This window comes from Takifugu rubripes, chromosome 17 (assembly GCF_901000725.2).
Source record: "Takifugu rubripes chromosome 17, fTakRub1.2, whole genome shotgun sequence".
Taxonomy (NCBI): Eukaryota; Metazoa; Chordata; class Actinopteri; order Tetraodontiformes; family Tetraodontidae; genus Takifugu; species Takifugu rubripes.
Genome location: NC_042301.1, coordinates 403,326 through 429,884, shown reverse-complemented (window position 1 = coordinate 429,884; position 26,559 = coordinate 403,326). Strand labels below are relative to the sequence as shown.

Below are 26,559 nucleotides of genomic sequence, written 5' to 3'. Positions count from 1 at the left end.
GTGCGTTTCTTCCGTGGAGCTCCGAGATGAGAGCTGCAGGTGGAGCACAGGAGATGGACTCACCCTCTTGGCCTGCTCCAGCTGCTCAGACAGCTCCTCCAGCACACTGCTGTGTCTCTGTCTCATTTCCTGGACCTGGACGTTGTGGTTTTTCGTCTCCTCCTCGATGGCCTTCTTCAGCTCGGCGACTTCTTGCTCCCGTTTGGTTCTGCAAATAAAAACGAAAAAGTTCACGTACGTGTTGTCTACACATCTTCTGCCAGGTCCCAAATGCAAGTGTTGAAGCTGGTCACCTGAGCTCCTGCTGGGCTGCTGTGGTGTCCAGGGTGTCCTCCAGCTCCGTCTTCAGGGCCTCCAGCTCCTCACTGAGGTCCCTCTTGAGTTTCTCTGCTTTAGTGCGACATATCTTCTCAGACTCCAGATCCTCTTGAAGCTCAGCCAGGTGGGCCTGAAGCTCTCGGATCTGCTTCAGAGCGTTGTTCTTCTGGGCTGTTTCATCATCACTCCTAATTGGACAGAAAACAAGTTGGCCAATGAAGAGGATTCTTTGGGTTCCAGGGACGATGAAGCCTCCAGTCACCCACACCAGGACTCACAGATCCTCCAATGGGGCCACTCAGTCTTTGGCTGCAGCAACAGGCAGAAAGATTTTTGGGCAACAACGTCCCAATCGTTATTTATATAGTTTTTATTTATTATTATATAAGGCCCATCCATCCCTCCATCTATCCATCCCTCCCTCCATCCACCATCCATCCACCATCCATCCCTCCATCCACCCCTCCATCCACCCACCCCTCCCTCCATCCATCTATCCCTCCCTCCATCCACCATCCATCCATCCATCCATCCATCCACCACCCATCCACCAACTATCCATCCATCCACCATCCCTCCATCCAGAGTCCTCAGAACCAGAGAAAGCAGAGCAGGAGCCAACAAGATTCCACCATCAGGATGTTGGGAAAGACGGTACAGCTGCTTCCAGCTGTTATCACAGAAATACAGATGGGTTGAACCTGACCCATATATGGGTTAGTTAACATTAAAATGGAAAAATTAAACAATTTGAGGGGTAAACTACAAGAAGCCTACACCATAAAAATTAAAAACCAATGGTTTCTTGGATTAGGAAACGCAACAACCAAGAGCTGAGAAGCAACGTGGATGAATGGTCTTCAGGCCCTGAGACCAGAGCAACAGGGGCCCTGAGACCAGAGCAACAGGGGCCCTGAGACCAGAGCAACAGGGGCCCTGAGACCAGAGCAACAGGGGCCCTGAGACCAGAGCAACAGGGGCCCTGAGACCAGAGCAACAGGGGCCCTGAGACCAGAGCAATAGGGGCCCTGAGACCAGAGCAATAGGGGCCCTGAGACCAGAGCAACAGGGGCCCTGAGACCAGAGCAACAGGGGCCCTGAGACCAGAGCAACAGGGGCCCTGAGACCAGAGCAATAGGGGCCAGGGTCTGGGACCCAGACAGGTACCAAGTTCTGTTCAGGGAGCACAAGAGTGACTTTGCAACCTCGCCTGGCCTTTATTCTGAAGTTGTTGGTGGACCCTCAGACTATGGTGCCAACACACTGAGCTGGTTCAGGTGTGGTCCAAATGTTCTGCAAGTTCAGACGGGATGACTACAACAAGGTTTTCAGTGTTGCCACGGTAACTGACCTGGACAGAGCAGACTGCATCTCCTCCTCTTTTACTGCCAGCTGAATCCTCATTTCTTCTGTCTGAGTCTGCAACTCGACGATCTGGTCCTGGAGGTCCGTCATCTCAGAGTCCAGCTTACGTTTGGCCTTCTCAAGCTCCTGACGCGTTTTCTCCTCCTTCTTTAGATGCTCTGAAGGACGTAAAGGCAGATGAAGATCCTCAAAGTCTGCATGAAATCTGCTCAACGTGATCACTTCAGAGATCTGTTGAAGTTTGGCCATGACCAGCGAACACCAGCGATGTTACGACATGTCAGATACGCTCTTGGAGATGCACCTGGAGATGAGCTCACGTGTAGAAGACATTAGAAATCAACTTTATCTGAAGGTATTTTTATCAATGGAGAACACTTCAAAGTGTGGTCTTTGTCTCAAGGATTGACCACCAACAGCGTGATGGTGCGAGTCCCTCACCCTCCAGCTCAACGATCATCATCTCCTGCTTGTTCTTCAGCTTGCTGAGGTTCTTTGTTTTGTCCTCCTCTTCCGTCAGCTGGGAACTCATCTCACTGATCCTGTCATCCAGGAGCTTCTTCTCCTGTTGGAAAATAAACACATGTTTGAATATTCAGCTTCACGCTGCACCAACGTCCTTCGTTGTCCCGGATCCACACGAGTCTCGTCGACACCTTCGAGGCTTGTTGCAGCATTTTGCCCCATCAAATAACCCTGCAAGCAGCCTGGGGCATCTGCGGCCTGGTCCGCCCACGTTGTCCTGCTAAAGCACCGAGATGACCTGGTGTTGGACAGCCTGACAACAGGCGGTCGTTGGGGAACTTCCAGAGCTACTCACTCAGATCCCAACGTGGAGCAAAGGTTTGGTCCACCCTCATAAGATCAGCCTTCCTGCCCTGAACAGCAGAGACGTTCCCCCAGTTTCTCCAGTCAAACTAATCAAATGTGGAGCTACAACGGCTTTCATGGAGGTGCATCATGCTGGGGAAGTCACCTGTGTGCCCACAGCAGAGTAGTGATGTGGTACACCTTTGTCTTCTCGATCATGGCATCACACTAGCAAGATCATGAGGTCTGCTCAGCATCCACAGAGAAGAGCTCTGAGGAGGACACGGTGATTCGTGGCAACACTGTCAGCCTGTTGGAAGAGCGGGGATTTGACCCGACGCTCCAACAGGTGCTGGTACAGGTGCTGGAACAGTCTGACCTCCTGCTGAGAGGAGCAGACTGCTGGCGGGTCGCTCCAACAGGTGCTAAACCGTCTGACCTCCTGCTGAGAGGAGCAGACTGCTGGCGGGTCGCTCCAACAGGTGCTAAACCATCTGACCTCCTGCTGAGAGGAGCAGACTGCTGGCGGGTCGCTCCAACAGGTGTTGGAACCATCTGACCTCCTGCTGAGAGGAGCAGACTGCTGGCGGGTCGCTCCAGCAGGTGTTGGAACCGTCTGACCTCCTGCTGAGAGGAGCAGACTGCTGGCGGGTCGCTCCAACAGGTGCTAAACCGTCTGACCTCCTGCTGAGAGGAGCAGACTGCTGGCGGGTCGCTCCAACAGGTGTTGGAACCATCTGACCTCCTGCTGAGAGGAGCAGACTGCTGGCGGGTCGCTCCAACAGGTGCTAAACCATCTGACCTCCTGCTGAGAGGAGCAGACTGCTGGCGGGTCGCTCCAACAGGTGCTAAACCGTCTGACCTCCTGCTGAGAGGAGCAGACTGCTGGCGGGTCGCTCCAACAGGTGTTGGAACCGTCTGACCTCCTGCTGAGAGGAGCAGACTGCTGGCGGGTCGCTCCAACAGGTGCTGGAACCGTCTGACCTCCTGCTGAGAGGAGCAGACTGCTGGCGGGTCGCTCCAACAGGTGCTGGAACCATCTGACCTCCTGCTGAGAGGAGCAGACTGCTGGCGGGTCGCTCCAACAGGTGCTGGAACCATCTGACCTCCTGCTGAGAGGAGCAGACTGCTGGCGGGTCGCTCCAACAGGTGCTGGAACCGTCTGACCTCCTGCTGAGAGGAGCAGACTGCTGGCGGGTCGCTCCATCAGGTGCTAAACCATCTGACCTCCTGCTGAGAGGAGCAGACTGCTGGCGGGTCGCTCCAACAGGTGCTAAACCATCTGACCTCCTGCTGAGAGGAGCAGACTGCTGGCGGGTCGCTCCAACAGGTGCTGGAACCATCTGACCTCCTGCTGAGAGGAGCAGACTGCTGGCGGGTCGCTCCAACAGGTGCTGGAACCATCTGACCTCCTGCTGAGAGGTGCAGACTGCTGGCGGGTCGCTCCAACAGGTGTTGGAACCATCTGACCTCCTGCTGAGAGGAGCAGACTGCTGGCGGGTCGCTCCAACAGGTGTTGGAACCATCTGACCTCCTGCTGAGAGGAGCAGACTGCTGGCGGGTCGCTCCAACAGGTGCTAAACCATCTGACCTCCTGCTGAGAGGAGCAGACTGCTGGCGGGTCGCTCCAACAGGTGTTGGAACATCTGACCTCCTGCTGAGAGGAGCAGACTGCTGGCGGGTCGCTCCAACAGGTGTTGGAACCGTCTGACCTCCTGCTGAGAGGAGCAGACTGCTGGCGGGTCGCTCCAACAGGTGCTAAACCATCTGACCTCCTGCTGAGAGGAGCAGACTGCTGGCGGGTCGCTCCAACAGGTGCTAAACCATCTGACCTCCTGCTGAGAGGAGCAGACTGCTGGCGGGTCGCTCCAACAGGTGCTAAACCATCTGACCTCCTGCTGAGAGGAGCAGACTGCTGGCGGGTCGCTCCAACAGGTGTTGGAACCGTCTGACCTCCTGCTGAGAGGAGCAGACTGCTGGCGGGTCGCTCCAACAGGTGTTGGAACAGTCTGACCTCCTGCTGAGAGGAGCAGACTGCTGGCGGGTCGCTCCAACAGGTGCTAAACCATCTGACCTCCTGCTGAGAGGAGCAGACTGCTGGCGGGTCGCTCCAACAGGTGCTAAACCGTCTGACCTCCTGCTGAGAGGAGCAGACTGCTGGCGGGTCGCTCCAACAGGTGCTAAACCATCTGACCTCCTGCTGAGAGGAGCAGACTGCTGGCGGGTCGCTCCAACAGGTGTTGGAACCGTCTGACCTCCTGCTGAGAGGAGCAGACTGCTGGCGGGTCGCTCCAACAGGTGCTAAACCATCTGACCTCCTGCTGAGAGGAGCAGACTGCTGGCGGGTCGCTCCAACAGGTGCTAAACCATCTGACCTCCTGCTGAGAGGAGCAGACTGCTGGCGGGTCGCTCCAACAGGTGTTGGAACATCTGACCTCCTGCTGAGAGGAGCAGACTGCTGGCGGGTCGCTCCAACAGGTGTTGGAACCGTCTGACCTCCTGCTGAGAGGAGCAGACTGCTGGCGGGTCGCTCCAACAGGTGTTGGAACATCTGACCTCCTGCTGAGAGGAGCAGACTGCTGGCGGGTCGCTCCATCTGAGAGAATCCTGCTGACAGCAGCGTTCCGTAGAGCGAGGGACTCTGCACATTATCCAGCATGTTGATCCACAACTTTACAAACCTTAAGTAATTTGGAGTTCTGGTCCTCCAGCAGCAGATTGTCCTCCTCCATTTTCTTTATCTTTGCGTCGGCTGTAACTTTATCCAGCTGTAACTTCTGCCTTACAGCTTCCTCTTCATCCAGCTGCTCCTCCAGGTCCTGTGAGAAGACAGAAAGGATATTTGATATCTCTCCATTACGTGCATCCCTGGGAATGTTTGTTGAGAGAAACACCTGAATGTGCGCCTGCATCCTCTTTTTTTCATTCTGAAGACTCTGGTTCCTCTCCTCCTCTTCCTCCACCCTTGACTCAAGGTCATTCAGGATCTCCTCCAGTTCCTGCTTCCTTGTAAGCAGACGGACCCTCATCTCCTCAGCTTCTGCAAACAGCTCGGTCTCAGCATGGAGCTGCTCCGCTAAAATGTTCTTTTCTTCTAGTAGCTGGAGAACAGATCAGTCTCATTATAAGAAGAATGTAGCTCAGAGCACAAACTGGCTAATTAATAGAAATGACTGATCCTTCCTGTGGATCATATTTCAGAACAACAGAAGAGATGTTTACCTGTTGGTGTTTACTCTCCATTTCTACCAGCTCATTCTCCACCTTCAACTGCTTCTCCTTCACCTTCATCAGCTCTTCATCTTTGGCTTGCATCTCCTCCTCCTGCCTGGTGACCTGCAGCAACGGCTTCACCTAAAGGTATGAAGGAAGGAAAAGTCTAAATCTACAGCTTGGTGCCTCCCAAGCTGTGAAGATCCTGTGGGGACGCTCACACCCAGGCTGGTGCTTGTTTGTCCCCTCATCCAGGAGGTCCAGGAGCCTTCAGCTGTGGCTACTCAGGCTGGTGCAGAACCACCAGTGTTAAACGCAATTTGGCTTTTTTTAAAGAATATTCGCTGCAACTGTTTGTGTGTTTACTCTCGTTCTGTCACCTTTATTTTATTTTTTATCCCTAAATATTATTTCTTTATTTAGTACATCACGGATACTACAGATACTCCGGAAACGGACCTGAGACACATCCACAAATGTAAGTGATGGATGAAAAACGTGGACAAACGAAATCAGAATGATGATGATTTGCATTCCTGAACAACTCTGATGGCCCCTCTGATGGCCCCTGTGAAGGCCCCTCTGAAGGCCCCTGTGAAGGCCCCTGTGAAGGCCCCTATGAAGGCCCCTGTGTATGGCCCCTGTGAAGGCCCCTGTGTATGGCCCCTGTGAAGGCCCCTATGAAGGCCCCTCCGATGGCCCCTCCGATGGCCCCTGTGAAGGCCCCTCCGATGGCCCCTCTGAAGGCCCCTGTGTATGGCCCCTATGAAGGCCCCTGTGAAGGCCCCTCCGATGGCCCCTGTGAAGGCCCCTCCGATGGCCCCTCTGAAGGCCCCTCTGAAGGCCCCTGTGTATGGCCCCTCTGAAGGCCCCTGTGAAGGCCCCTGTGTATGGCCCCTGTGAAGGCCCCTCCGATGGCCCCTGTGAAGGCCCCTCCGATGGCCCCTCTGAAGGCCCCTCTGAAGGCCCCTGTGTATGGCCCCTGTGAAGGCCCCTGTGAAGGCCCCTGTGTATGGCCCCTCTGAAGGCCCCTCTGAAGGCCCCTCTGAAGGCCCCTGTGAAGGCCCCTGTGTATGGCCCTGTGAAGGCCCCTGTGTATGGCCCCTCTGAAGGCCCCTGTGAAGGCCCCTCTGAAGGCCCCTCTGAAGGCCCCTGTGAAGGCCCCTGTGAAGGCCCCTCTGAAGGCCCCTCTGAAGCCTTACCTTGGTGAAGAGCCTCCACCACTGCCAGTGGCGCAGCTTCAGGTAGGCAGCACAGTTGCGCTGCAGAACTTTGAGGGCACTCAGCTGTTGCTGCTTCTTTGCAAAGGCTCTAAACACCAGTGGGAAAAAGTGAAACAGTGGAAAAAGCTCAATTCACAAAGTTCAGCATGAACGTTTTTCTCCAACGCTTGTTCAGGTCACTGTGAAAATGAAATACTAAGATGTGTTATTACTAAGAAACAAGCAGGCGGTTGAATCTGCCCTTTACCTGCGTGCCAGGTATCCACGGCAGGCAGACTGGAAGTAGATGATTATATCAGTGATCTTCAGATCTCTCTCCTCCTCCAGATGAGCCAAAACGCCAGTTCGGAAGAAAATCTTACTCTGACCAATACGGAAAAGGTTTGGGTCCAGCTCCAGGGCGTGGATCTGTTCAAACATGTGGGCGGAGTTATTCATTTTCAGGACATCACATATTACTGCACGGCCTGCTACGTTTAAAGGCAGATGAGGTGGTGAATGGGAGGTCTCATCTCAACTCTCATCACCACACTCATCATTCACTTCTTCATCTCGCTAATACCACCTCCAGAGTTCGGTCTCTGCTACAGGCTACAGCCTGTTGGCGTTAGCCGCGAGCTACCTGCAGAGCACTAATGCGTCTGGTCCCCGTCTCTCTATTGGATCAGTACCTAAAGGTGTGCTGGGACCTGGATCTGTGGTTCGCCCTCCATAACCCAGTTACCACCTGGCTTTCTTTGTCTCAAAGTCAAAGGAAAGCATGGGAACCCCAGAGGTCTCAACCCTTCAGATGCGTCACAACATAACGGTACCCCGGGTGAGCAAAGAACCGGGGCAGTAATTCAGAACTGTGCAATAATAAAACCAGCATCATTCTGGCCAGAGCCAAGAGGAGGTGGAGAAACTTTAGACATGCAAGAGTCTCAATGTCCTGCTGAACCAAGCGTTGCTTTTGCTGCTAGCTAAATCTAGTTGAGCCTAGTCTGGAATTCATTCACAATTTGAGATCTCCTCCGTAGTTTGTGTGCTGCATCTGGGTCCTGCTTCTGCCTGTGACCCTGCCAGAGGACAAACTCCTGGAGTCAGATGACTAGGTTAGGGTTAGCTTAGGTTAGGGTTAGAGTTAGGGGTTAGTTAGGGTTAGGGTTAGCGGATTAGGGTTAGGGTTAGGGTTAGGGGTTTGGGGTTAGGTTTAGGGTTTAGTGGTTAGGGTTAGCTCTGTCAGGAAGGGTTAGGTTAGGGTTAGTGTTAGAGGGTTAGGGTTTAGTTAGGGGTTAGGGTTTAGGGTTAGGTTAGGGTTAGGGTTAGGGGTTAGGGTTAGCGGATTAGGGTTAGGGTTAGAGGGTTAGGGTTTAGTGGTTAGGGTTAGCTCTGTCAGGAAGGGTTAGGGTTAGGTTAGGGTTATTGTTAGAGGGTGAGGGTTAGGTTAGGGTTAGTGTTAGAGGGTTAGGGTTTAGTTAGGGGTTAGGGTTTAGGGTTAGGTTAGGGTTAATGTAAGAGGGTTAGGGTTAGTGTTTGTGTTAGGTTAGGGTTAGTGTTAGAGGGTTAGGGTTAGAGGGTTAGGGTTAGTGTTAGAGGGTGAGGGTTAGGTTAGGGGTTAGGGTTAGTGTTTGAGGGTTAGGGTTTAGGGTTAGGGTTTAGTGTTAGAGGGTTAGGGTTAGTGTTAGTGTTAGAGGGTGAGGGTTAGGTTAGGGTTAGTGTTAGAGGGTTAGGGGTTTGGGGTTAGGTTTAGGGTTTAGTGGTTAGGGGGTTAGGGTTAGCTCTGTCAGGAAGGGTTAGGGTTAGGTTAGGGTTAGGGTTAGAGGGTTAGGGGTTAGGGTTAGTGTTAGAGGGTGAGGGTTAGGTTAGGGGTTAGTGTTAGAGGGTGAGGGTTAGGTTAGGGGTTAGTGTTAGAGGGTGAGGGTTTAGTTAGGGGTTAGGGTTTAGGGTTAGGGTTAGGGTTAGGGTTAGCTCTGTCAGGCACCGCGAGAGGAATCCTGTTCTACTACGGATGAAATGGCTCAATGGTCAAGATTAAACATGCTCCTCATGTCCATCCCAGTGACGACTTGGTGACGTTTGACAGATGCAAAACTCTACCAGGCTTGGGTGGAAAGCGTTACCTTCCAGGCCTTAGTTTTACAGAACCGTCCCTCATGTGTACGTGTGCCCATGTGACCCCTGGATGCAAGAGATCAGGACGATGACACAGGTGTCTTGGGAAAATGTAGCTGCTTCCAAAGCACGAGGGAAGACACAACACCAAAGCATCACACAAGTCCCACAACAGACCAAAGTGGGGGTGATAGCGACACTGAGTGTAACCACCATGTCCACCAACTTCCTGGAGATAAGCATTTGCAGCCACAGCTGTAGAAAACCTTAAGGCTCAGGAGCACGATTGGCCAAGGACCACAGCATCGTAGGATTGGATCCTGATGCAGACGGTAATAACGCCTCTGCAAACCGCTGTGCTACCAGTACAGCCCTGAGCCACAAGGTCATAGAAACCACCACAAGAGTTGCTTCTTCACAGTCAGACAGTTCATTGCTGTCCCGATGGTCGGTACCATAGTTTAACTCCATAGTTTACCTCAGTAATAGTCCCACTATTAGCTGAGAGAAGCCTTCATTCTGATTGGACTGACACCTGTTCCAACTCCTTGGCCGTATTTTGCTAGGCTAAAAAGGTCGTTGTTAGGATATCTAATTGTAATTATCATGAATTGAGCATATATGACTTTATATATGACACTATATGACTTTCACCAATAAAATACTACCATAACCTCTAAGACCTACCATTCGTTCACAGGCTTGTTTCCCATCCATGAATCCTTTGGGGATGGCGTTGGGTGTCAGGATCTCATATCTGGAAGCATGAGGGCAGATACACAATCAGCAGCTCTTCCTCTGACTAAAATACATCCTAAATGTTGGTGAATACCTCTGTCTGAACTCCTGGAACACAATACGGTTGGGGAAGCCCTGCCTGCAGATCCGAATTCCTTCTAGAACTCCATTGCATCTGAGCTGGTCCAAAACTAAATGAGGCTCCAATCTGCCAGCCTAAAAACCATTTTGACAAATGAATTTCTTGCACTGATGAGTCTTAATATTACAATATGAAAGCAGTTAAAGGTCCCCAGAAAAGCTTATAATAAAGGATTTACTCTTTTTTCATGGTTGGGGATGATGCAGCGCACAAAGTTGGGGTTAGTGTTCCTCAGAGTGGCCATCAGCCTGGTGAGCGACTCCTTGTAGAGCTGTCCCACAGTGCGGAACATCCCTTTCTTGGTTTTGTAGGTGGCTCCAAAGGCCGTCTCACTCATTCCTGCTACCTGGTCAAGGCCGACGATACGATCAACTGGAACAACACAGGTAACTGCTCAGAGCGGGAACTTTAGCAGGAACAGAAGCATGAGGAGAATGCTTTCAGCAACAGTTGATGTGCACACAAAGATGTAGATGGATGAAGAAAGTTGGTTTCAAACAAACAAGAAGCACATGTCAATCATCTGAAGCATCACATGACTGGAGCTTCTGTGAATGACGAAGGATCTACACCTTCTGATAGCTCTACTAGAAGATCAGGTCATTGACTAGAAATCAGGTCATTGACTCATTTTCTGATCTCATCACTAAACTTTAGCCAGTGGAGCAATTCTGTAATGCCAAAAGCTGGAGGAGATCACTCCTAGCTCCACCCGCAGCCACAGCAATGCTAACGCTAATGATGCACGTGGGATGTCTGAGGAAGCCATGGGTTGGATGGATTTCAGCAGACACATTCATCACTGAACACAGGCTAACGAGTACTGAACGCCTGGATAGTTAAGGTTAAATAAGTAGTGAACGCCTGTATAGTTAAGGTTTAATAAGTAGTAGTGAACGCCTGGATAGTTAAGGTTTAATAAGGAGTAGTGAACGCCTGTATAGTTAAGGTTTAATAAGGAGTGAATGCCTGGATAGTTAAGGTTTAATAAGGAGTGAACGCCTGTATAGTTAAGGTTTAATAAGTAGTAGTGAACGCCTGGATAGTTAAGGTTAAATAAGTAGTGAACGCCTGGGTAGTTAAGGTTAAATAAGTAGTGAACGCCTGGGTAGTTAAGGTTTAATAAGGAGTGAACGCCTGGATAGTTAAGGTTTAATAAGGAGTAGTGAACGCCTGGATAGTTAAGGTTTAATAAGGAGTAGTGAACGCCTGTATAGTTAAGGTTTAATAAGGAGTGAATGCCTGGATAGTTAAGGTTTAATAAGGAGTGAACGCCTGTATAGTTAAGGTTTAATAAGTAGTAGTGAACGCCTGGATAGTTAAGGTTAAATAAGTAGTGAACGCCTGGGTAGTTAAGGTTAAATAAGTAGTGAACGCCTGGGTAGTTAAGGTTTAATAAGGAGTAGTGAACGCCTGGATAGTTAAGGTTAAATAAGTAGTGAACGCCTGGGTAGTTAAGGTTTAATAAGGAGTAGTGAACGCCTGGATAGTTAAGGTTAAATAAGTAGTGAACGTCTGGATAGTTAAGGTTTAATAAGGAGTGAACGCCTGGATAGTTAAGGTTAAATAAGTAGTGAACGCCTGGATAGTTAAGGTTAAATAAGTAGTGAACGCCTGGATAGTTAAGGTTTAATAAGGAGTAGTGAACGCCTGGATAGTTAAGGTTAAATAAGTAGTGAACGCCTGGGTAGTTAAGGTTTAATAAGGAGTACTGAACGCCTGGATAGTTAAGGTTTAATAAGTAGTGAACGCCTGGATAGTTAAGGTTTAATAAGGAGTAGGGAACCCCTGGATAGTTAAGGTTTAATAAGGAGTAGTTAACGCCTGGATAGTTAAGGTTAAATAAGTAGTGAACGCCTGGGTAGTTAAGGTTAAATAAGTAGTGAACGCCTGGGTAGTTAAGGTTTAATAAGGAGTAGTGAACGCCTGGATAGTTAAGGTTAAATAAGTAGTGAACGCCTGGATAGTTAAGGTTAAATAAGTAGTGAACGCCTGGATAGTTAAGGTTTAATAAGGAGTAGTGAACGCCTGGATAGTTAAGGTTAAATAAGTAGTGAACGCCTGGGTAGTTAAGGTTTAATAAGGAGTACTGAACGCCTGGATAGTTAAGGTTTAATAAGTAGTGAACGCCTGGATAGTTAAGGTTTAATAAGGAGTAGGGAACCCCTGGATAGTTAAGGTTTAATAAGGAGTAGTTAACGCCTGGATAGTTAAGGTTAAATAAGTAGTGAACGCCTGGGTAGTTAAGGTTTAATAAGGAGTAGTGAACGCCTGGATAGTTAAGGTTTAATAAGGAGTGAACGCCTGGGTAGTTAAGGTTTAATAAGGAGTAGTGAACGCCTGGATAGTAGTGAACGCCTGGAGAGTTAAGGTTTAATAAGGAGTAGTGAACGCCTGGATAGTTAAGGTTTAATAAGGAGTACTGAACGCCTGGATAGTTAAGGTTAAATAAGTAGTGAACGCCTGGCTAGTTAAGGTTTAATAAGGAGTAGTGAACGCCTGGATAGTTAAGGTTTAATAAGGAGTAGTGAACGCCTGGGTAGTTAAGGTTTAATAAGGAGTAGTGAAGCCTGGATAGTTAAGGTTTAATAAGGAGTAGTGAACGCCTGGATAGTTAAGGTTTAATAAGGAGTGAACGCCTGGGTAGTTAAGGTTTAATAAGGAGTAGTGAACGCCTGGATAGTTAAGGTTAAATAAGTAGTGAACGCCTGGGTAGTTAAGGTTTAATAAGGAGTAGTGAACGCCTGGATAGTTAAGGTTTAATAAGGAGTGAACGCCTGGGTAGTTAAGGTTTAATAAGGAGTAGTGAACGCCTGGATAGTTAAGGTTTAATAAGGAGTAGTGAACGCCTGGGTAGTTAAGGTTTAATAAGGAGTAGTGAACGCCTGGATAGTTAAGGTTTAATAAGGAGTACTGAACGCCTGGGTAGTTAAGGTTTAATAAGTAGTGAACGCCTGGGTAGTTAAGGTTTAATAAGGAGTAGTGAACGCCTGGATAGTTAAGGTTTAATAAGTAGTGAACGCCTGGGTAGTTAAGGTTTAATAAGGAGTAGTGAACGCCTGGATAGTTAAGGTTTAATAAGGAGTAGTGAACGCCTGGGTAGTTAAGGTTTAATAAGGAGTAGTGAAGCCTGGATAGTTAAGGTTTAATAAGGAGTAGTGAACGCCTGGATAGTTAAGGTTTAATAAGGAGTGAACGTCTGGATAGTTAAGGTTTAATAAGGAGTACTGAACGCCTGGATAGTTAAGGTTTAATAAGGAGTGAACGCCTGGGTAGTTAAGGTTTAATAAGGAGTAGTGAACGCCTGGATAGTTAAGGTTAAATAAGTAGTGAACGCCTGGGTAGTTAAGGTTTAATAAGGAGTAGTGAACGCCTGGATAGTTAAGGTTAAATAAGAAGTGAACGCCTGGGTAGTTAAGGTTTAATAAGGAGTGAACGCCTGGGTAGTTAAGGTTTAATAAGGAGTAGTGAACGCCTGGATAGTTAAGGTTAAATAAGTAGTGAACGCCTGGGTAGTTAAGGTTTAATAAGGAGTGAACGCCTGGGTAGTTAAGGTTTAATAAGGAGTAGTGAACGCCTGGATAGTTAAGGTTAAATAAGTAGTGAACGCCTGGGTAGTTAAGGTTTAATAAGGAGTAGTGAACGCCTGGATAGTTAAGGTTTAATAAGGAGTGAACGTCTGGATAGTTAAGGTTTAATAAGGAGTAGTGAACGCCTGGATAGTTAAGGTTTAATAAAAGCTTTGCCTCTGGACCCACTAACCTGAGGTCCACAACAAATACTGACGCCTGCTTTTAATTCACCACCCATGCTGGTGCCTGTGGCTGCATCATATGAGCATGGAGGAATAAATACTAGCAAGTTTGAAAACACTTGTGACCATGCAGAGATCACAGGACCATCTTCCAAGATAACACAGAGACAAATAAAGCAAACTAGCTGAGCAAGGCAGCTCTTTGCGGCTGCTGCTTGTTCAGAGAGAAATGTAACTTTTGGCTGAGACAAGGAGCCATGCAGCAGGGGGCCAATGGCAGCCGTTCCACAGAAAACCAGACCTGGGCAAAAATATACCATCTATCAGACGTCCAAATACTCAGGAGGACGTCCAAATACTCAGGAGGACGTCCAAATACTCAGTAAAGCACGACTGATACTTTTAGACAACAACCAAATTGCCTGTTGCAGTCACTATTTTAGCCCAGGTCTGCTCCAGTCTGACCCGGTCATTCACCTGCCGGCTCATCCAGACTAGTGACATTGTCATAGAATGAAGCCCTTTGAATGTTCTGAATGTCTACAACAGAGAAAAGATTGATTAATTGATAATAGTGAGAAATGTGCAGCGCTGGCTCAACATACAGGCAGCAGGTAGTAGGTCTGACCGACGTACCGGAGGTCTCGTTAGCAGCATTAACATCTCGTTAGCAACATGGCAGTAACGTTTTAATGGCGCTCACCATCTTTCCAAAGTTCTGCCACAAATCTGTCAGCAGACTGATGCAGGAGTGTGGCCACATTGTCATTGAGGGGGTCCATGTTCTTCATCAGCCACTCGTCGGCTTTATAATCCACCTGCAGCACAAGTGAGAGGATGAAAGGAGGGTGGTGGCCACCCACCCACCCACCCATCATCCATCCATCATCCATCATCCATCCATCCATCCACCCACCCACCCACCCATCCATCTCTCCACCCACCCATCCACCCATCTCTCCACCCACCCATCCATCTCTCCACCCACCCACCCATCCATCCATCTCTCCACCCACCCACCCCACCCACCCATCCACCCATCTCTCCACCCACCCATCCATCTCTCCACCCACCCACCCATCCATCCATCTCTCCACCCACCCACCCACCCATCCACCCACCCATCTCTCCACCCACCCATCCATCCATCTCTCCACCCACCCATCCACCCATCTCTCCACCCACCCATCCATCCATCTCTCCACCCACCCACCTCTCTCAGGAGTCTTGGGGAGATGAAACAAGCGTACCTTGCCAGCGTAGTGGATGATGCAGAAATCTGCTTTATCTTTGAGTTGCCTCGGCTTTTGGAATTTGGCGTGAGAGCCCTGCTCCTGGATGAGCTTCTCCACAAATGTCTTGTCTGTGGCCTTAGGAAACCAGCACTCTTCATCCAGCAGAGCTAACACACCAGGAGGATGTGCCTGCAAACGTTTCAGAGAAGCTGAAACTTCGAATCCTTCAAATTCAGCATGTGATTTTACTGTGTCTCCTGAGACGCACCGGTCTCTCAATGAGGTCAATGCACGGCTGCAGGTCAAGTCCGAAGTCGATGAAGCTCCACTCAATGCCCTCCCTCTGGTACTCTTCCTGCTCCAGGATGAACATGGTGTGGTTGAAAAGCTGCTGCAGCTTCTCATTGGTGTAGTTAATGCAGAGCTGTTCAAACGAGTTAAGCTGGAGTGATGCAGAAACAAAAGAGAAGGGTTAGGATTAGGGTTAGGGTTGGGGTTAGGGTTAGGGTTGGGGTTAGGGTTAGGGTTAGGGTTGGGGTTGGGGTTAGGGTTAGGGTTAGGGTTGGGGTTGGGGTTGGGGTTAGGGTTAGGGTTAGGGTTAGGGTTGGGGTTGGGGTTAGGGTTAGGGTTAGGGTTAGGGTTAGGGTTGGGGTTAGGGTTAGGGTTAGGGTTAGGGTTGGGGGTTAGGGTTGGGGTTAGGGTTAGGGTTGGGGTTGGGGTTGGGGTTAGGGTTGGGGTTGGGGTTAGGGTTAGGGTTGGGGTTAGGGTTAGGGTTAGGGTTGGGGTTGGGGTTGGGGTTAGCGCTGACCCCACTGACAACAAAAAACCTTGATGGTCAACAACACAAACACAAAGAGAACAAGCTGAAAAAACAAAAACCTGGAAAATTTCAAAGCCGGCAATATCCAGGATGCCTATGAAGGAAGCGCCCTGTCTCTTGGTTCGGTCTAGAGCTCTGTTGATGCGATGAACCAGCCAGCGGAACAGGCGCTCGTACGTGGCTTTAGCCAAGGCCTCAACAGCAAAGTCAGCCTGCCGGACAAGAGCAGATCAGAGGAGAGAAACCACAGGCAACAATATAAGAGGGTGGACTCAACAATTCTGCACGACCCCACGGAGGGTTAGGGGTTAGTGGTAGGGGTTAGGGGTAGGGGTTAGGGGTAGGGGTTGGTGTTAGAGGTTAGGGGTAGGGTTTAGGGGTTAGGGGTAGGGGTTAGAGGTTAGGGGTTAAGGGTAAGAGGTTAGGGGTTAGGGGTTGGGGGGGTAGGGGTAGGGGTAGGGGTTGGTGTTAGAGGTTAGGGGTTAAGGGTAAGAGGTTAGGGGTTAGGGTTTAGGGGTAGGGGTTGGTGTTAGAGGTTAGGGGTAGGGCTTAGGGGTAGGGGTTAGAGGTAAGAGGTTAGGGGTTGGGGGTTAGGGTTTAGGGGTAGGGGTTGGTGTTAGAGGTTAGGGGTAGGGTTTAGGGTTAGGGGTTAAGGGTAAGAGGTTAGGGGTTGGGGGTTAGGGTTTAGGGGTAGGGGTTGGTGTTAGAGGTTAGGGGTAGGGCTTAGGGGTTGGGGGTAGGGGTTAGGGGTTAAGGGTAAGAGGTTAGGGGTTGGGGGTTAGGGGTTAGTGGTAGGGGTTAGTGGTAGGGGTTAGTGGTAGGGGTTAGGGGTTAGGGGTAGGAACTGAACGGTGCTAAATCAGACACGTCTTTGATCTCTGTTCAGAAGGCAGTCACGCTATCCTTGGTTACTACTGCCTATATACGCCACACAGCAAAAATATCAATGCAACACTTTTCCCCCACTTGCTTTGGCTCACATTTTCTTGAGCTGACCAAAATCCACCCACCCCCACAGGTGTGTCACAAGATGCTGATCAGACAGCACGACTGTTGCACACGCCTGCCTTAAGAGTTGAACAGCAGGTTAAAATAAGCTGTTTCAGCTCTTAAGAATAAGAATAGGGGCTTTTGTGGTCACTGTCATGGCCTTTCATGTACACCTCCATCCCTATACATTCTAACAGAGCTCATTCACACAAGACCTAGAAACATGACAAAATGGTGAAGCTAACTGTACATCCTGTGTTTTTAATGGGGAGACTGTAAATGCAAACGTAATGAGTTTACATGCTTTTCTCTCTCAAATAGAACCAGTGGCTCAACGATCTCTACGATATAATTCTAGACTATATGCTATACATGCGATGGACCGGCTCCAGACTACGAGGTGGGTCATTTCAGAACAATGATAAATGACTGACCTGCTCTTTGGTCTGTGCTTTCTGGACATAATCTCTTCCCACTTTGATCCGTGGAGACAGGATGGCTCTGCTGAAGTCCATCACATTCATGCCCAGAAGATGACACAGCTTTTGAGCAGCTGAGGACACAGAGGGAGATCTCACAAAGGGATCAATCAAGCCTTTAGAACTAAAGAATCAATCAAAGCTGGTGGATCAATTCCAGTCAGCTGCCATTTAAAAACATCAAAATTGAAAATAAAATAAAGACATGATGACTGGAGCTCGAGGAAAAGTCAAAAGTGCAAAATCCTCTTGAGCTACAAGTATTTAAAGCTGCTTCCTTGATTCTGAATTTGCTGCATACAACATAGTGTAGCGCAGCTATGGCTAATTAGCATGTGGTAATTAATAATCACACCCTTTAAAGCTTCCATTTTTCATGTTACGGCACAAACTTAGATGCTTTTTATGTGAAAAACACAAAGTGTTACATTATGATCTATTTAAGGGTTAGGGTTAGTTAGGGTTAGGGTTAAAGCAGGGTTAGGGTTAGTTAGGGTTAAAGCAGGGTAAAGGTTAAAGCAGGGTTAGGGTTAGTTAGGGTTAAAGCAGGGTAAGGGTTAAAGCAGGGTAAGGGTTAAAGCAGGGTTAAGGTTAGAGCAGGGTTAGGGTTAGTTAGGGTTAAAGCAGGGTAAGGGTTAGAGCAGGGTTAGGGTTAGTTAGGGTTAAAGCAGGGTAAGGGTTAAAGCAGGGTAAGGGTTAAAGCAGGGTTAAGGTTAGAGCAGGGTTAGGGTTAGTTAGGGTTAAAGCAGGGTTAGGGTTAGTTAGGGTTAAAGCAGGGTAAGGGTTAAAGCAGGGTTAGGGTTAGGGGTTAAAGCAGGGTTAGGGTTAGTTAGGGTTAAAGCAGGGTTAGGGTTAAGGTTAGGGTGGTAACGTTTCCAGGAGAAGGAACACTACGCTACCCAAACAGCAGGCAGAGGATGGGGAAAGCAAAGGAACGAGTGTGTTTCTGCGCGCGTGTGTGTGTGTGTGAACCCACCAGTATTATCAGGCATAGAGGCTTGTTCAGTGTTCCTCTCGTTCTTAAAGACAATGTTTCCAAACTGAAGCACAGCCGACACCACTTTCAACATGGCTACAGGAAACAGAACAAATCCCACAGTGAAATTAGACTTTTTCCAAACCTCTGGGCTTTTATAAGCGTTCATCATGGCTCCACTCTGATTATGTTAGCTTAACTACGCATGCTAACATACACAGAATCTCTTCATGGGCAAAGCTCATGATGTGCATGGCGTCCATGGTCTCCTGGAAGTTGTCTTTGTCCTGCTGGCCAGGAATTGGGACGTGACCATTGGAGAGGAAACGGTAGTTGTTGAATCCTTCCAAAAGTAAGTCCGCTGTGATAAGAAGGATAACCGTCAACCATCTGGCTTGTTCCTTTTCCCAGGATTAACATGGTTCATTTCTTCTAATGTGAACTTGACCAGCATGTTTGAAGGCATGAGTACGCTCACATCTAAGATGCTCTCCAGCTCCGGCCAGCAGCTGGTAAAACACATGGAAGGTGCGCTCGTCTTTGGCCTGCCGGACGGCTCGGGACTTCTCCAGCAGGTCTGGCAGAGGCCTGGTTAAAGGAAACGTCTGTGCAATGTTCGACCTAGCAGATGGCAGTCCCCCTAGACACCAGCAAGGTCATCTGCAAGGTCATCTGCAAGGTCAGCTACACGGTCAGCTACACGGTCATCTGCAAGGTCAGCTACACGGTCATCTGCAAGGTCAGCTACACGGTCATTTGCAAGGTCATCTGCAAGGTCAGCTACATGGTCATCTGCAAGGTCAGCTACACGGTCATCTGCAAGGTCAGCTACACGGTCATCTGCAAGGTCAGCTACACGGTCATTTGCAAGGTCATCTGCAAGGTCAGCTACACGGTCATCTGCAAGGTCAGCTACAAGGTCAGCTACACGGTCATCTGCAAGGTCAGCTACAAGGTCAGCTACACGGTCAGCTACAAGGTCAGCTACACGGTCATCTGCAAGGTCAGCTACACGGTCATCTGCAAGGTCAGCTACATGGTCATCTGCAAGGTCAGCTACACGGTCATCTGCAAGGTCAGCTACACGGTCATCTGCAAGGTCAGCTACACGGTCATTTGCAAGGTCATCTGCAAGGTCAGCTACACGGTCATCTGCAAGGTCAGCTACAAGGTCAGCTACACGGTCATCTGCAAGGTCAGCTACAAGGTCAGCTACACGGTCAGCTACAAGGTCAGCTACACGGTCATCTGCAAGGTCAGCTACACGGTCATCTGCAAGGTCAGCTACAAGGTCAGCTACACGGTCATCTGCAAGGTCAGCTACACGGTCATCTGCAAGGTCAGCTACACGGTCATCTGCAAGGTCAGCTACAAGGTCAGCTACAAGGTCAGCTGCAAGGTCAGCTACACGGTCATCTACAAGGTCAGCTGCAAGGTCAGCTACACGGTCATCTGCAAGGTCAGCTACACAGTCAGCTACACGGTCATCTGCAAGGTCAGCTACACGGTCAGCTACACAGTCATCTGCAAGGTCAGCTACACGGTCATCTGCAAGGTCAGCTACAAGGTCAGCTACACGGTCAGCTACACGGTCATCTGCAAGGTCAGCTACACGGTCATCTGCAAGGTCAGCTACAAGGTCAGCTACACGGTCAGCTACAAGGTCAGCTACACGGTCATCTGCAAGGTCAGCTACACGGTCATCTGCAAGGTCAGCTACAAGGTCAGCTACACGGTCATCTGCAAGGTCAGCTACACGGTCATCTGCAAGGTCAGCTACACGGTCAGCTACACGGTCAGCTACACGGTCATCCTCCAGGTCTGATAACAACAGCTGGAGGCTCTGCAGGCCTCCAAAACAGATACAGGTTTCAATATTGGCTCCAACAATGTATCCGGTCACATCAAAGTTGATGCGGATGAACTTCCCCTGTCAAATGAAAGAAAGACAAAGCTTTAGACACCAAAGAACTTGAGGAAATGAGTGCAGGAACCCAGATAGCCAGTGTTGCAGTATAATCTGGGCCAGATTATTTCAACGAAGCAAGTTTTACGATGAAAATGGTGTTTTAGTTTCTACCTGCTTCCATTTTACACCATCTAAATATAGATCAGCCTTCTGCTTGGTTTACTCACAAATCGTGATGAGTTGTCATTTTTCACCGTCTTCGCGTTCCCAAAAGATTCCAGGATGGGGTTTGCTTGCAGAAGCTGGTGTTCCAGTTCCCCCTGAAGGACGGACAGGAAGTGAGTTCTGGTGAAACTGAGCGATCTAAAGACCTGCTGTGACCTTTAAAAAACCACTAGAAGACGACTTGCCTGTAGTTTGAGCGGCTTTGGCGATTCTGGCTGCTTGTGAACAGATAAGTCATGATTAGATGCAGACACAGCTCGCACCCACAGCCACAACGGATCAGCGTTACTAAAGTCATCGATTGACAATCGCAAATATTGATTGGCACACGTCCTGATTATTCCACACGGGAGTAGCGCCAGGTTACTTACAGGAACGTGATCTTTTCTTCCTTTGTGGGAGGAGGCCACATGTGCCAGATACTGAATGACCTTTTTAGTGTTTTCCGTCTTGCCAGCTCCAGACTCGCCTCTGGAATGAAATATGGAACACACACATGGGCTTTTTCCATTTTCATGGCTGCACACAAATTTTCAGAGACTGTTGGTGAATGTTGGTCCTCAAAGTCCAGACGGATCCTCTGAAGCCAGCAATGCAATGCTGCAAATTCCATTAATGACCATTTGCGGTTGTTTACAACCTACAAAATGTTTGAAATTCTGCTCTGCCAAATAATTTGGACCAATTTAAGTTTCTATTTTTGTCTGATGACTTCAATAATATTCCGACTCATTTCCAATCATTTAGGAAAATCAAAGGAAGCCTCATCTGCAGAACCTTCTGCATGTGCACGTGAATACAAAGAGTCCAGGATGAACACTCACGTGCACAGGATGGACTGGTCCTCTCGGTCTGTGGAGACAGGGGAGGAGGACACGTATATAAGAATATATCAAGTATATTGACCACATGCACAACATCTGGAAGGTATTAGTGCACGTGGCTGGAGCTGGACACCTTCCCCAGGAACCACCTGGTACTGATGGCTTTGACCCCAGGTGCCTTTCCACCAGAGTACCGGCTCTGCACCGCTCAACGGGACACCATGGTACCGGTTCATGGTAACCATGGTAACATGGCGGTTCGAAGCCTCTGCGACATCATGACCACGTCAACACAGCTCATTGTTCTTCTCTGATAAAAGACTTTTCTTAACAGAGCGGCAACACATGATCCAATAAAGGCGAACTTACGTTAGACACGAGAAACCTCCTCCCTGACGTGGACTGGACATATCAAGAGTGACAGGATGCTAGTCCTCCTTAAATATCCGGAACGTCTCTTTTCCAAACCTACTGGCCTCTTTCTCCCATCTGGTAGACTCCAGAATCATTTCTGGAGTCTGCCAGAGTCTATCAGAGTCTGCCAGAGTCTGCCAGAGTCTGCCAGAGTCTGCCAGAGTCTACCAGAGTCTACCAGAGTCTGCCAGAGTCTGCCAGAGTCTACCAGAGTCTGTCAGAGTCTGTCAGAGTCTGCCAGAGTCTGTCAGAGTCTGCCAGAGTCTGCCAGAGTCTACCAGAGTCTGCCAGGGTCTGCCAGAGTCTGCCAGAGTCTGCCAGAGTCTACCAGAGTCTGCCAGAGTCTACCAGAGTCTGCCAGAGTCTGCCAGGGTCTGTCAGAGTCTGCCAGAGTCTGCCAGAGTCTACCAGAGTCTGCCAGAGTCTACCAGAGTCTGCCAGAGTCTGCCAGAGTCTACCAGAGTCTGCCAGAGTCTGCCAGGGTCTGTCAGAGTCTGCCAGAGTCTATCAGAGTCTGCCAGAGTCTACCAGAGTCTGCCAGAGTCTGCCAGAGTCTACCAGAGTCTGCCAGAGTCTGCCAGGGTCTGTCAGAGTCTGCCAGAGTCTGCCAGAGTCTACCAGAGTCTGCCAGAGTCTGCCAGGGTCTGCCAGAGTCTGCCAGAGTCTACCAGAGTCTGTCAGAGTCTGCCAGAGTCTACCAGAGTCTGTCAGAGTCTGCCAGGGTCTGCCAGAGTCTACCAGAATGTACCAGGGTCTGCCAGAGTCTGCCGGAGTCTGCCAGAGTCTGCCAGAGTCTACCAGAGTCTGCCAGAGTCTGTCAGAGTCTGCCAGAGTCTACCAGAGTCTACCAGAGTCTGTCAGAGTCTGCCAGGGTCTGCCAGAGTCTACCAGAGTCTGCCAGAGTCTGCCAGAGTCTGCCAGAGTCTGCCAGAGTCTACCAGAGTCTGCCAGAGTCTGCCAGAGTCTGCCAGAGTCTACCAGAGTCTACCAGAGTCTGCCAGAGTCTGCCAGAGTCTGCCAGAGTCTGCCAGAGTCTGCCAGAGTCTACCAGAGTCTGCCAGAGTCTGCCAGAGTCTGCCAGAGTCTACCAGAGTCTACCAGAGTCTGCCAGAGTCTGCCAGAGCACGGGCGCCACAAACTTTCAGATGGAAAATAATGATCTTTTTAAAGCTCCTAAAGGCTCAGACTCACCTTGCAGCATGCACCTGTACGCAGACTCTGAAATAGCGTAGATGTGGGGGGGCATTTCGTGCCTTTTCTTGCCTCTGTACATCTCAATAATGTTGTCGGAGTAGATCGGCAGGTTCTTGTAGGGATTAATGACCACACAGAAGAGACCCGAGTAAGTCTGCAAACGGAGAAAGAACAAGCAGCCAATCAGCCGTCCCGAATGGGGGCGCGGTCCAGAGGTGCCAGGATCCCCGTGAACGTACCACGTGCACTTACGTAGATCAGGCCGGAGTAGTAGCGGTCTTTGAGGTTGTGGAGCACCGAGGCCTCGTTCAGACAGGTCAGCTCGGCCATGTCCTCCACTTTACTGAACTTGGGTGGATTCATCTTCTGGATGTCGTCCTTGTTCACCACGGCCTTCTTCCCGTTCTCTGCCAGCTCCACCACCACTTCATCCCCACGCTCCTCTCCAACACTGGCAGCTTCAAAGCCGTGGCGTTCTGATGGAATCCACACCAGCCTCTTGGCGGTCCAGTCAGCCTGTGCGGTCGGGTTGTAGACCAGAGCGCGATCTACAAAGAGGTACTGCTCCGGGTCCTCCTGCTGCGACATGACTGCTGGGCTCCCAGGAAGCCTCGGCTCACCTGGCAGCAGGGCGGGAAAACATGGATTACATCCCATAATACTTGTGTGTGGTCACTGTGAGCATCATGAAGCCAAGGAGGGATGGTTCCAGCAGCCCCCACCTTCTCCACTCCCTTTACTCATCTACGTCTCATCACAGACGCTGCAGCCCGGCGCCGCTGATCTGGGATCAAGGATCTGGGATCAAGGATCTGGGATCAAGGACTCTGCTCCAGCAGCAGCTCCATGAACCAGCACGTGAACATCGATCAGTCAATAAGTGATCGATCGATTGAGAGACATTGGTGATCGCACTTCAATAGAGTGGATTTGATGACTGCAGTGATGATGATCACAGTGATGAAGATGATGATGATCACAGTGATGAAGATGATGATGATCACAGTGATGAAGATGATGATTACAGTGATGATGATGATTACAGTGATGATGATCACAGTGATGAAGATGATGATCACAGTGATGAAGATGATGATTACAGTGAAGATGATGATCACAGTGATGATGATGATCACAGTGATGAAGATGATGATTACAGTGATGATGATGATGATGATCACAGTGATGAAGATGATGATTACAGTGAAGATGATGATCACAGTGATGATGATGATCACAGTGATGAAGATGATGATTACAGTGATGATGATGATGATCACAGTGATGAAGATGATGATCACAGTGATGATGATGATGATCACAGTGATGAAGATGATGATTACAGTGAAGATGATGATCACAGTGATGATGATGATGATTACAGTGAAGATGATGATCACAGTGATGATGATGATCACAGTGATGAAGATGATGATCACAGTGATGAAGATGATGATGATGATTACAGTGATGAAGATGATGATTACAGTGATGATGATCACAGTGATGATGATGATGATCACAGTGATGAAGATGATGATGATGATTACAGTGATGAAGATGATGATTACAGTGATGATGATCACAGTGATGATGATGATGATGATAGTGATGAAGATGATGATTACAGTGATGAAGATGATTACAGTGATGATGATGATGATCACAGTGATGATGATGATGATCACAGTGATGATGATGATGATGATTACAGTGAAGATGATGATCACAGTGATGAAGATGATGATTACAGTGATGATGATTGTTGCTGGTGGACCAGCTCAGGGTGGACCACCTCACGCTGGACCAGCTCAGGCTGGACCAGCTCAGGCTGGACCAGCTCAGGGTGGACCAGCTCACGCTGGACCACCTCACGCTGGACCAGCTCAGGGTGGACCAGCTCAGGGTGGACCAGCTCAGGCTGGACCAGCTCTGGGTGGACCAGCTCAGGCTGGACCAGCTCAGGGTGGACCAGCTCAGGGTGGACCAGCTCAGGCTGGACCAGCTCTGGGTGGACCAGCTCAGGCTGGACCAGCTCAGGCTGGACCAGCTCAGGGTGGACCAGCTCAGGCTGGACCAGCTCTGGGTGGACCAGCTCAGGCTGGACCAGCTCAGGGTGGACCAGCTCAGGGTGGACCAGCTCAGGGTGGACCACCTCACGGTGGACCAGCTCAGGGTGGACCAGCTCAGGGTGGACCAGCTCAGGCTGGACCAGCTCAGGGTGGACCAGCTCAGGCTGGACCAGCTCAGGGTGGACCAGCTCAGGGTGGACCAGCTCAGGCTGGACCAGCTCTGGGTGTTGTTAGCTGAGTGTTCCCTTTAAAACTGCACCAGCTTTACATAAGAGACCCTTTGATGACCACTGTTCTATCTTTAATATCCGGCTCTAGTTTCCGCCCCCGGCCGCTCCAGAACCTCCCACATACACAGAAATACCATCAAGACAACAGGAGGCTTTTTAGAAGAAACATTTTTTTCCTCTCTAGGAGAAGAAAAGGTAAAACTCTTGAAAATACAGACGGATCGTCAGCTAAATGAGTGGCTAATTTAAGGTTCTGCATAGATTAAAATGCAGGTTTATTTAGGGACGTTTCACTGGGGTTCATACTTGTTAATGACTTTTAGGTTTAGATTTGAGACCTTTTGAATATTCCCAGCTGATGTGTTGGCAATTGTAAATATATTTTTTGAAGATCGCATGAAGTAAATTTAAAGGACTTTAATTGCAAACTGTCACAATAAGCAGAACTAACTGCGTTTATAGTTTAAACACTTGGGATGCTCTTCATCTCAACAGCTTGATATATTAACAGAATCTTGTGTGAAGGCACAAATCACTGGTTTAGCCTGAAAATCCGGGTCAGGATGCAGAGATCACTGCATCCTTTCATCCCCCCCCAGGACGGGCGAGCTGCACAGACCCTAAAACCCACTTTAACAGGACTCCATCACCCTCCCTGCTGCACCGGCTATGCTAGCTGGCTAGCTGCTAAATGTATTAGCTTAAAGTTGGCGTGCCGAGCTTTATTCATCCAAACTGGTGCCAGCACAAAGCACGGAAACAGCTACGAGTGGCCAGATTCACTGTGTCAATTAAAAAAATAACATCAGGTCGGATGTAAAGGAAAACTGTGAGTCCATGGATTTCAAGAGATTTACGGAGGAGCCTCCACCAGTATTGGATGGTGGATGAGAGCTGGCGGAGGCTGCTGGAATAAAGCGGGCGAGCTTCGGGTTAACCCGACCCTAGGTTAACCCGACCCTGGGTTAACCCGACCCTGGGTTAACCCGACCCTGGGTTAACCTGACCCTAACCAACCCTCCTTCCTGCGGCCACACCAGATAAAGGACGCTCCTCTGCGCCCCGGCTAACACGCGCGCTAGTGATGCTCCTCCATCATTGTCACGCGCAATAATCCGCGAGCCGCCGTTACCGCAGCGACCCGCTTCCATCCCGCTTCACCGCGGGCCTTTCTGCACTTACCGCACACGAAGGGATCGGAACCAGGCGTCCAACTGCGGATGAATGTAGCGACTCAGCGGTGGTGCTCCAACACCATCCAGAACCTCCTCAACCGAACTCTCGGCGGCCAGGAGGCGGATTACCCGCGCGGGCGGACTTTGGGCGACGCCCACAGCAGCAGCGGCAGCTTTGATTGGCTGCTCCAGTCTGACCCTTGACGGCGATTGGTCCAAAACTCAGACGGTTCCGGGTGGATGGAGACCTGCAGCGGCGGTGATGAGGTGGTGCCGGGGGCTCCTGGGCCGCTGCACATGGACCTGCACCCGGACTGGAGGAACCGGGCCGCAGCTCTACACAGAATAAGACCTCCAGA

At 49.7% G+C, this 26,559-nt stretch overlaps 1 protein-coding gene across 6 annotated transcripts in view; it reads right to left on the bottom strand.

The window, feature by feature from the left end:
* Positions 1-26,343, bottom strand: part of LOC101062147 (myosin-10-like) — a 34,610-nt gene extending 8,267 nt beyond the window's left edge. For 2 of the 6 annotated variants that reach the window (XM_029850194.1, XM_029850197.1), the window contains exons 1-28: positions 26,208-26,343; positions 22,976-23,343; positions 22,721-22,877; positions 21,116-21,143; positions 20,663-20,762; positions 20,477-20,509; positions 20,294-20,386; positions 20,024-20,087; positions 18,636-18,734; positions 18,375-18,518; positions 18,158-18,253; positions 17,137-17,255; positions 15,772-15,924; positions 15,161-15,334; positions 14,908-15,081; positions 14,361-14,475; positions 10,082-10,275; positions 9,856-9,977; positions 9,711-9,780; positions 7,177-7,337; positions 6,909-7,017; positions 5,716-5,847; positions 5,388-5,594; positions 5,175-5,312; positions 2,125-2,248; positions 1,670-1,841; positions 294-506; positions 64-208 (exon numbers count right to left, since the gene is read on the bottom strand). In XM_029850194.1, the coding sequence (XP_029706054.1) occupies positions 64-208; positions 294-506; positions 1,670-1,841; positions 2,125-2,248; positions 5,175-5,312; positions 5,388-5,594; positions 5,716-5,847; positions 6,909-7,017; positions 7,177-7,337; positions 9,711-9,780; positions 9,856-9,977; positions 10,082-10,275; positions 14,361-14,475; positions 14,908-15,081; positions 15,161-15,334; positions 15,772-15,924; positions 17,137-17,255; positions 18,158-18,253; positions 18,375-18,518; positions 18,636-18,734; positions 20,024-20,087; positions 20,294-20,386; positions 20,477-20,509; positions 20,663-20,762; positions 21,116-21,143; positions 22,721-22,877; positions 22,976-23,311 (3,672 nt within the window). In that variant the 5' untranslated portion in view covers positions 23,312-23,343; positions 26,208-26,343. Of the gene's footprint in view, positions 1-63; positions 209-293; positions 507-1,669; positions 1,842-2,124; positions 2,249-5,174; positions 5,313-5,387; positions 5,595-5,715; positions 5,848-6,908; positions 7,018-7,176; positions 7,338-9,710; positions 9,781-9,855; positions 9,978-10,081; positions 10,276-14,134; positions 14,198-14,360; positions 14,476-14,907; positions 15,082-15,160; positions 15,335-15,771; positions 15,925-17,136; positions 17,256-18,157; positions 18,254-18,374; positions 18,519-18,635; positions 18,735-20,023; positions 20,088-20,293; positions 20,387-20,476; positions 20,510-20,662; positions 20,763-21,115; positions 21,144-22,720; positions 22,878-22,975; positions 23,344-26,207 lie in introns of those variants that run through there. The other 4 variants (XM_029850191.1, XM_029850196.1, XM_029850192.1 and 1 more) reach the window with 4 other exon arrangements.
* Between the last annotated feature and the right edge of the window lie 216 nt (positions 26,344-26,559).